At 37.1% G+C, this 10,957-nt stretch overlaps 1 protein-coding gene across 1 annotated transcript; it reads right to left on the bottom strand.

The window, feature by feature from the left end:
• On the bottom strand, positions 1–9,564 carry LOC114529948 (deleted in malignant brain tumors 1 protein-like). Its single transcript, XM_028551515.1, has 7 exons — positions 9,531–9,564; positions 7,098–7,424; positions 6,091–6,417; positions 4,863–5,189; positions 3,627–3,953; positions 2,369–2,695; positions 1–362 (listed from the first exon to the last, which is right to left on the bottom strand). Exons 1-7 carry the CDS (start codon positions 9,562–9,564, stop codon positions 1–3), a joined length of 2,031 nt encoding a protein of 676 aa, XP_028407316.1.
• Positions 9,565–10,957: the final 1,393 nt, after the last annotated feature.

Raw genomic sequence — 10,957 nt, 5'->3', positions numbered from 1 at the left:
TCAATAAAGTAAGCAAATATTTTTGGAAACTTCACCTGTTTTTGTACATTCTACTCCAGCATCTTCCGAATGATAGCAGTTATTTATTCCCCATCCGCGATGAGAACAGCTTGATATGCTATTTTCAGTTCCGAAACAACTAACATCATCTAACCATATTCGTCCAGAACCTGAAGGAACCTGATCCCCTTTAAGAAATTTGACAGCATCCAGATAACCAAGTTGACGACATACAACCTTAGCATCTTTAAAATCCCATCCATCATCGCAGATTGTTCCCCAAGTTCCATTGTAGAAGACTTCAACACGGCCAGTACCGTTTTCACTCGAAGGTCCTTGTAATCTGACCGGCACATCTAAAGCTGTGGAAATGCAAAGGCTAATTCAGTACGCGAAAAATTACCTAAAGAGTATAAGGCAACAAAGTTAGTATTTAAATAGGCGAAGACCTCAAGCCTCGTTCTCAATAATAAACAATAATAAACTAAAAGTTTTGACTATATCCGTATTAATTTTGGGTCGAACTCGACGCAGTTAACCGAATTTCTATACCTCACAATATTATATAATCATTTTTGCACTCACTTTGTACAGTATATGTATACTATATAATGTTGGCGTTCCATACCCTAACGCCGAAAGTAGCCTTTTTATACGAATATGAACATTACATATTACAACTTATGACTTCAACGCTACACGTCATGTCGTCGTTTTCATATCCATTTCAAATTTATTGCACAAAGCCGTTCTCGCGTATCCGCTCAGTGGTTTTCAAATTCCGCAGGTACAACACCCTCGGCATGCTTTACAACAAGCCTTCTAACTGCAACAGTCACGAAAACTAAAGAGAACTCTATATTATGTGAACAGGAGCGATAATTCCGGCGGCCCTGTGTTGAAGCCATGCATTTTTGGACCGAATTGAAGGAATTAAAAGTCCAGTCTTTTAAATAACACTCTTTAATTTACTTTTGATCTTGTCATTTTTATTAGTAATTTGTTTGTCTTCTGATGTTGTAAATCTCGTTCAAAACAACGTGCTTTCGCTTTACTTTTATTGCAGTATACTGTTTAATTTCATGAAAGCGAAACAATTACAAAGCCAAACATCTACAGCCTACCATACACATAATCTATTTGCACTATTTTGGTGCGAAATTTAAGCAAACATGGATGACAAAATTCTTCGAAGAGAAAATAAGAGAAAATAAATATTTGTTGAAGAAAGAGGCCTATGAAAGAGGCCTGCAAATGCGATAGTGAAAACAATTTGCATTTTTTTGTTTTAAAACTCTTTTCTGGCTGATCAGATGACGTTTAAAAGTGGTCGGCTTAGTTTTAACTTGCGTCTCCTGCGCGAATACTTGACCGATTTTGATAAAATTGAACCATTTTAAAGAGGAAATTATATATCCTCAATCGATAGATTTTTTTAGTTCTATGTGTTGCAAATTCACTATGATATTTACTTTAAAATGCATGCAATTTATTTCTTATTCGATATTATTATACCTGAAAAGCGGCCTAATCCTTAGAATATTGTCCAAAACGCAAACGAAAACTGATTACAGTGATTTAGTTCACATTTCTAGGATCATTTTGATACACTTAGCTTCAAATTAGAGGCTTCAGGCGATTTGTGTTGATTTTTTATTTAAATATTCATAATCTGCATGATGAATTATCGCGTAGCTCACGGCAAGCATTTCACAATTATAGAAAGAAAAAGTTCGGGCAAAAAACCCGAAAAACTGGCCGTTTGGTCCTATTTTACGTCAGAAATCGATGTTATCAAAGATGCTGCAATATTCAATTGAAAAGTTATGGATGACGGGTATTCTTCGCTTCAAATGTGGTATATAACAACTGCCTAAAATAGACAAAAATACTCTCGACCATGCAGGAAGAGAAAATAGATATTTGTAGAAGAAAGAGGCTTGCAAATGCGATACTAAAAGCATTTTTTATTTTTGTTTCAAATTGCTTAGAAATTTCTGAATTGATTAGGGTGTCTAAATTAATCAGCACTATAGCTAAGTTAGTTAGTCTATTTTGGAAACAAATTTGGAGCCAAAAGGAATTTTATTCTTTAATATTATGCGGTCCTTATGTTATTAAGCGAAGTTTCTATTTTATCGTAATTGTCGTGAACGAGTCATCTTCACCGATGAGAATTAGTCCGATTGTAAATTTGTCTCTATTTCTCTTTTCAAAGTAGAAACGCATAATTGCACATAAATAGAAATATTTCATCGCATCAGCGACCATGACATGTTTACGACACTTACGACTTAATGGAACAAAGCATTAGGCATGGTTCACACTTGATCTAAGAATCGGTAACAGACAATTTAGGTAACTTCACCTGTTTTACTACATTCAACTCCAGCATCTTCCGAATGATCGCAGTCATGAATTCCCCATCCGTGATGAAAACATCTTGATATATTCTCTTCTTTCCCTTTACAACTGACCTCATCTAACCATATTTGTCCAGAACCTGAGGGAACCTCATCCTCTTGAAGTGATCTGATCGCATCTGAATAACCAAGTTGACGACATACAACCCTAGCGTCTCTCAAATCCCATTCATCATCACAGATTGTTCCCCAAGTTTCATTGTAGAAGACCTCAACACGACCTAGACCACTTTCACTTGAAGGCCCTCGTAATCTGATCGACACATTTGTAGCTGTAGAAAGGAAAGCCAGTTATATTTGTAGCTCTTTTGTCTCGCCAGCTCGCTTGCTACGTTTTTATCCAATGAAAATGCCTTTCGGTAAAATTATATGCGAGCACTAAAAGTGATCTTGCGAGAGGGTTTTTGCGATGTTCGGGATTTGCAAATGAAAAAATGTCAGGGTGGCTGATGTGATAGAATGTTTTTGTGAGTGTGCAGGCAACAACGACGCATTTCAATACAGGAAAAAACTTAGATTTAAGTCCGGACTATTTCTTATGGGTAAAAATGACTTGTTCACGACCTTTACGACAAAATTAAAAACAGGCTTATATCGAGACTTGTGTCTCACATTTTATTATTTTGCCTTTGTCTTTCCCTATTCTTCGCTCCCATTATGACGTAATTGTCGTAAAGAAGTTGTTTTCACCGATGGGAACTAGTTCGATGTAAAACTGTCTTTATTTCCTGAATTCTTAGCAGACATTGTTGACTGAGCACGGGTAGCAATATTCTATTACATCATGACGTGTTACGAAAAATACAATTAAATGGAAACCAGACTTTATGCTTATGCTTACGTCGCAACAGAAAATCAGAATTTGACATTTCTCCTTGATGTGGGCAAGATTAATTAAGGTCTATCACCCTTGTGAATAATTTGTTAAGAGTATAATATTAAATATATTTAGCTATTTTCGGCCATTGTATTGTAGAGTAAACGCAGATAAAAATGGGTGTACTGGAAAATTTTTTTTTGTACCGAAGGCCAGTAAGTTGACTGTAGCGTAAACTTAGCCTGGACGAAGTATTTGGCACGGAAAAAAATTGAAGTGCAAGCATAGCAAGAGGATTATTTTATAAATTAAAAAAAAACCATTAAAGTTTCAGTTGGTGATTTGTAATAAATGGATAGCTGAAAACAGATATTTCGAAACTCCACCTGTTTCACTACATTCTACTCCAGCATCTTCCGAATGATAGCAGTTATTGATTCCCCATCCACGATGAGAACATCTTGATATATTCTCTTCTTTTCCTGTACATCTAACGTCATCTAACCATATTTGTCCAGAACCTGAGGGAACCTCCCACCCTTGAAGTGATCTGATTGCATCTGAATAACCAAGTTGACGACATACAACCCTAGCGTCTCTAAAATCCCATTCATAATCACAGATTGTTCCCCAAGTTTCATTGTAGAAGACCTCAACACGACCTAGACCACTTTCACTTAAAGGCCCTCGTAATCTGATCGACACATTTGTAGCTGTAGAATGGAAAGCCAGTTATATTTGTAACTCTTTTGTCTTTATTTAATCTTAATAAAGTTTTTATCCAATGAAAATGCCTTTAGGTAAAATTATATGCAAGCACTAGCAGTGATCTTGCGAGAGGGTTTTTGCGATGTGTGAGATTTGCAAATGAAAAAATGTCAGGGTGGCTGATGTGATGGAATGTTTCTGGGAGTGTGCAGGCAACAACGACGGATTTGAATACAGGAAAAAACCTTAGATTTAAGACCGGACTATTTCTTTTCGGTGAAATGACTTGTTCACGACAATTACGACAAAATTAAAAACAGGCTTATGTCGATTCTTGTGTCCCACATTTCATTATTTTGCCTTTGTCTTTCCTTAGGCTTCGTTCTCATTATGAGGTAATTGTCATGAAGAAGTCGTTTTCACCGATGGGAACTAGTCCGATGTAAAACTGTCTTCATTTCCTGAATGCTTACCAGACATTGTTGACTGAGCACGGGTAGCAATATCCTATTACATCATGACGTGAAACCAAAAATACAATTCAATGTAAACCAGACTTTATGCTAATGCTTATATCGCAACAGAAAACCAGAATTTGACATTTAATTCTTCTTTATTTGGGCAAGATTAAGGTCTATCACCCTTGCGAATAATTTGTGAAGAGTCCTATCAAACATTTCTTGCCATTTTTGGCCATTGTACTGTAGCCGAGTAAACGCAGATAATAATGGGTATACTGGCACAATTTTTTTCTCGTACCGAGTGCCAGTAAATTGACTGTAGCATAAACTTAGCCGGGACGAGGTATTTGGCACGGGAAAACATTTGAAGTGCATATTATTAAAAAACATCGAAGTTTAAATTGGTGATTGGCAATAAATCGGTAGCGGAGAGCAAATATTTCGTAACTTCACCTGTTTTACTACATTCAACTCCAGCATCTTTCGAATGACCGCAATTATTGATTCCCCATTCGGAATGAGAACATCTTGATATATTCTCTTCTTTTCCTGTACATCTGACGTCAGCTAACCATATTCGTCCAGAACCTGCAGGAACCTGCCACCCTTCAAGAGATCTGGTGGCATCTGGATAACCAAGTTGACGACATACAACCCTAGCGTCTCTAAAATCCCATCCATCATCACAGATTGTTCCCCATAGTCCATTGTAAAATACTTCTACTCGACCAGTACCGTTTTCATTTGAAGGTCCTTGTAATCTGACTGGCACATCTAAAGCTATGGAAAAAGGGAAAGGCTAATTCAGTACGCGAAAAATTACCTAAAGAGTGTAAGACAACAAAGTTAGTATTTAAATAGGCCAAGACCTCAAGCCTCGTTCTCGTGTTATGGTTTACTTCCGCACTTATTTGTTAAAATGTAAAATAAATTATCACTTATTTTTAAGGTGGTTCTAAACTTAAAACAATAATGTTGGGACGTGATTATCCAAAAGGAACATTATGCTTGCTATGGCAAGTTGCATGTCTGCAAACCGAATCCGGGCCGACGATGCGTTGCATCATAACGTGCAATGTATTGATAACATCTATTGATAACATAAATTATGTTGTATTTATGCCTAGTTTCCATTCAGTCGTTAGCTGTCGCTTATACATGTCTTTCCTTGTCTTTGGAATATTCGTGAAAGACCGATAACGAATTATGGGAATAATCATCTCATTTCCTGTCTTTTTATGTTGTTGAGATAGGATTTGTTCTATCCGAGTGACACCGTCGTCTTCTGTTTCTCCCAGTCGTTACCAGTCTTTCACGATTATTCCAAAGACACGGAAATACATGTGACGACAGCTAACGACTGAATGGAAACTAGGCATTAGCGCTCTCGAAGTGAAGTGGATTACTTCCGATTTCTATATAAGGAAATACTTGAGACTGTTGCTTGAGAACTTTCCCATGTGACTTAATAGACACTTTAGGCATTCAATTGTGCAATTAATGATTGCATATTTCAAATTGCCCAGCCAATAAGCGCTATGCCATAGCAATCAACTAAACGTGAATGTATAGGGAAGATGAAAACATGCATAATTCTTCCTACGATTCAACAAACACTAAAGTTTGACTTAAAAATTGGCAATGAATCAATATAGTAAGCAGATATTTTTGGAAACTTCACCTGTTCTTTTACATTCTACTCCAGCATCTTCCGAGTGATAGCAGTTATTTATTCCCCATTTGCGATGAAAACAGCTTGATATGCTATTTTCAGATCCTAAACAATTAACACCATCTAACCATATTCGTCCAGAACCTGCAGGAACCTGCCACCCTTCAAGAGATTTGACGGCATCCGGATAACCAAGTTGACGACATACAACCTTAGCATCTTTAAAATCCCATCCATCATCACAGATTGTTCCCCAAGTTCCATTGTAAAAGACTTCAACACGGCCAGTACCGTTTTCACTCGAAGGTCCTTGTAATCTGACCGGCACATCTAAAACTGTGGAAATGCAAAGGCTAATTCAGTACGCGAAAAATTACCTAAAGAGTGTAAGACAACAATGCTAGTATTTAAATAGGCCAAGACCTCGAGCCTCGTTCTTGTGTTAAGGCTTCCTTCACCCTTATTTGTTTAAAATGAAAAAAAATTATCACTCATTTTTAAGGTGGTTCTAAACTTAGAACAATAATGTTGTGACGTGATTATCCAGAAGGAACATTTGGTACATTAATACCAACTTTAGCTACTTTCAAGTATTATATTTTAAGCGCTGGTAAAAATGGATATACCGGTATCAATTTTTACCGTGCCAATAAATTAACGATAGTGTAAACCTGCCATGGAACTAAAAGAGTTATTTCGCTTTGACACAACAAAACATTCGAAATGGAGCCAGAAGATCATACACAACGAAGATCCTTTTTGCGAGAATTTTGCAGAGAGAGAATATTTATCAGGCACAACGCCCATTTCCGCGTTTTTAAAGCTAAATACACCAGTGGCTACTGGATTGGAGGCCACCCTTTTGGACAAGGACTACAACAAAAATGAGAGCATAAATACTGTATAGGGAAGATGAAAACGTGCATAATTCTTCCGACGATTTAACAAACACTAAATTTTCATTTAAAAATGGGCAATGAATCAATATAGTAAGCAGATATTTTTTGAAACTTCACCTGTTTTTATACATTCTAGTCCAGCATCTTCCCAATGAGTGCAATCATGAATTCCCCATCCGCGATGAGAACAACTTGATATGCTATTTTCAGTTCCGAAACAACTAACATGATCTAACCATATTCGTCCAGAACCTGCAGGAACCTGCCACCCTTCAAGAGATCTGATTGCATCTTGATAACCAAGTTGACGACATACAACCTTAGCATCTCTAAAATCCCATCTATCATCACAGATTGTTCCCCAAGTTCCATTGAAGAAGACTTCAACACGGCCAGTACCGTTTTCACTCGAAGGTCCTTGTAATCTGACCGGCACATCTAAAGCTGTGGAAATGCAAAGGCTAATTCAGTACGCGAAAAATTACCTAAAGAGTGTAAGACAACAAAGTTAGTATTTAAATAGGCCAAGACCTCAAGCCTCGTTCTCGTGTTATAACTTACTTCCACACGTATATGTTTAAAATGAAAAAAAATTATCACTCATTTTTAAGGTGGTTCTAAACTTAAAACAATAATGTTGTGACGTGATTATCCAGAAGGAACATTTGGAACATTAATAACAATTTTAGCTACTTTCAACTATTATATTTTAAGCGCGGGTAAAAAAGGGTGTACCGTTATCAATTTTTACTGTGGCAATAAATTAACGATAGTGTAAACCTGCCATGGAACAAGAAAAGTTATTTCGCTTTGACAAAACAAAACATTCGAATTGCAGCCAGAGGATCATGTATCTTGAAAATCCTTTTTGCGAGAATTTTGGAGAGAGAGAGAATATTTATCACGCACAACGCCCATTTCCGCGTTTTTAAAGCTAAATACACCGGTGGCTGCTGGCCATTCTAACTAGTACAACGGCAGGAATGGAGGCTGTCCATTGGACAAGGACTGCAACAAAAACGAGAGCGTAAATATTGTTGCTTGCCATGGCGAAGTTTTCACCTACAAAAACACGAATTGAAGAATTGCATGTCTGGAAACCGAATCCGGGCCGACGATGCGTTGCATCATAACGTGCAAGGTATTGCAAAAAGTTTTTTTTATTTTCTACGCGAGGTAGATGATCTTTTACAATAGGTTAACTAAAGTTCATTAATGTTCTCTTCTTGCTTCGTTCTTTTCTTCTCTTCAAATATTCGTCGTTGCTGTTCTTGTCTTTGGTCGTCGGTTCTATAAAGGTTGAGCTTCTCTAACGTTTCATATGCTTTTTACTCCGCTAGTCCACTGAAGGTTGGGGTGTTGTGCACTCCCTTTTATAGTGACGGTTGAGGAAAACTTGCTCACGTCATCAACCAGAGTGGGCTGATCCTTATCCAACCAATCAGCGTTGTAAGTTAGAAATGTGGGTTGGTCTGAGAAGCTCGTTTCAGCTCTCATATCTTGTTTGTTTAAGGCGTTGTCGCACTAGTCGAGTTTGTCTTCTGCTCAATCGATCAATGCTTGAAATGTTCACAACTTAAAATATTTATCATCAACAACTGGTAAAATTAACAAACAATACCTCTGTGAACAATATCTTTCAACTTAAACTATTTTAACTCTTATTTTACCGAATTGAGCTTTTGATGACGTAATCTATTACATGCTCGACCGCGAAACATTTTTAACACAATTGATTGACATAACAGCTTGCATTGCCTACAGCATGCACATTTTTTTAAAAAAATGCGACCATTAAGATAAGTGACGACTTACGACTGTTTATCCAGGTATTAGTTCTGAGAGGATTATAAATATTAATATTTTAACCTTATTACTTATTTAATCTCACGATATGTCATACATGCAAGGGAAAGGCGATTAATGTTTGCTAATGGCCGAAAATTATATTTACTCAGGCGTCCTGTGGCAAAAATCATTCACTAATCCCTGTTATGCTATTGATATTCCTTTTTTTTTATAGGTACTTTTATATGCATATCTCTATAAACGCAATAAAGCCCTGTGTGACAGTATTGATAACAGGCATTGATAACATAAATTATGTTGTATTTAGCGCTCTAGAAGTGAAGTGGATTACTTCCGATATCTAAACAAGGAAACTTGTATATCAGACAAGTCGATATTGTAACTGATCAATCGTCTACGCCTTGTCTGCATGGCCGTCTTAATCGTACGTGTCAACGGGCGTTTATATAACAAGATGCCCGCTATGTATTAAAGCTGCCTCGTGTTTATAGCGGTCGTATTTTGATCTCTGTGTTATTTTCACGAGACAGGAAGTCTTCAGCAAATTAGAAATACAAAATAGCGATTCGTTTGTCAGATTAGTTGGCGCATCAGCTATTCTTTGTGTTGCAACCCGCAGGCTAGTAAGCGCGCAATGCATTTAGACTCGATAAGAAAGGAAAATAATAATATCTACGGCAAAACTATGAACTGGCGTCATTCTGACGCACCTAATAATTATTTTTTTTGCAGACCGGATACCTGTTTTTTTGCAGACCGGATACCTGTCAGACATGCTTCGTATACACGATGAATTTTTTAACTAAAAAAAGATATGAAATGTTCGACCGGATATTCTGAAAAAGCACATGGAATATAAATAACATTATATATATAAAATGCGGTCTTTTTAACAAAACGAAAAGCGCAGATCATTGACGTGGCATTAGTCTTGGCCAACTTCAACAATATAACTGAGGGGAGAAAGCGAACCTCCAGTTGCTTAGGACTCGTGCTTTGACAATGATCCCCTCCTCACAACTTCTGCATCTTTAAATATCAACTTCCTTTTTGTTTAATGTGCCTTTCTTCTACTATAATTTCTTAAAAAGGCTCCGTGCTCGCTATCGCGAAGACCTCACTTAAGGCTTATTTAGATGCAATTATCATTCTGACGAATGCAAAGGAGGACAAATGCCACTATATTCATCAAGTTCTGTTAAGGGCGGAATTTAAAGTGTTACGTTTGCATGACTGTGCCGGTACATGTTTATACGACACTATCTGCATGTCTAAAGGTCGCCGTAAATCCTGGCGTATCGCCGAGTCTGAAGCTAAATCTTTTGAGCGGAAACCTGAAGTCTGACTTGATAGCTGTCCGTATAGAAAATTAACGAATTTCCGAAAGCTAATGGTAAAATTTGATTTGGACGCCAGAACCATTTCATTCTCATACTTGTTTTCTTGACCGTGTGTCCTAATGCAATACTAGCTACTTACTAACTAACTGAGTTTGAGGTCTGTAAAGGCGCATGGATTTACATTATGCGATTTGTTGTATACGATTCGTACCCATGCATATAGGAACGAAATGCAGAGCTTATGACTATCCACATTAATTCCGCGTCCAACTCGGCGCAGTTAAACGAAGTTCTATACCTCCCAATATTATAATCATTTTTATTTATACCAATATGAACATGATTACATATTACAACTTATAACTTCATACAAGTCTATTGAATGTGGAATTTTTCATAAAATTAATAAATATGAGTCTTTTTACCTTTGCACCGCCAAGGCAAACGTTTCCCAGCAAATATAACGATAGTTATGAAGACGTAACTCAGCATGGCTTTAAAGTTGGCTTCACGCAACGAGGAGGAAACAATGCAGTGGCGTCGCCTGCTTGGTAAGTGGCGGGACTTATTCATATATTCGTGTTTTACATTATTCATTTCTTTTCAAATTGATTGTTTTTACGGTATGTGAACATGAATATATGAATATTTCCGCCCCACTTATCGATGCTGGGATGCCACTAAAGCGATGTATAGAATAATGATTGCTGGCATGCTGCATAAGCCTTCCCGGCCCACGTGAAGCACTTCCTCTTCTTAGTATCGTAATATCATGGACTTTGGAAAAAGCTAACAAAAGTTTTTGAATATTTTCTAAATTTAATCTCG

The sequence above is a fragment of the Dendronephthya gigantea genome, unplaced genomic scaffold (genome assembly GCF_004324835.1).
Source record: "Dendronephthya gigantea isolate DGI-Jeju-01 unplaced genomic scaffold, DenGig_1.0 000058F, whole genome shotgun sequence".
NCBI classification, from domain to species: domain Eukaryota; kingdom Metazoa; phylum Cnidaria; class Anthozoa; order Malacalcyonacea; family Nephtheidae; genus Dendronephthya; species Dendronephthya gigantea.
This window is presented reverse-complemented; position numbering and strand designations above follow the sequence as displayed.

Bases quoted from the DNA above. Each gene is read 5' to 3' on its own strand.
- LOC114529948 (XM_028551515.1), bottom strand. From the start codon at position 9,564: ATGTCTGACAGGTATCCGGTCTGCAAAAAAACAG. The intron at 5,190-6,090 runs GTGAAGTTTCCA...CTTTTTCCATAG, and splicing joins AGTAGAATGTAAAAGAACAG to CTTTAGATGTGCCAGTCAGA. The intron at 2,696-3,626 runs GTGGAGTTTCGA...TCCTTTCTACAG, and splicing joins AGTAGAATGTAGTGAAACAG to CTACAAATGTGTCGATCAGA.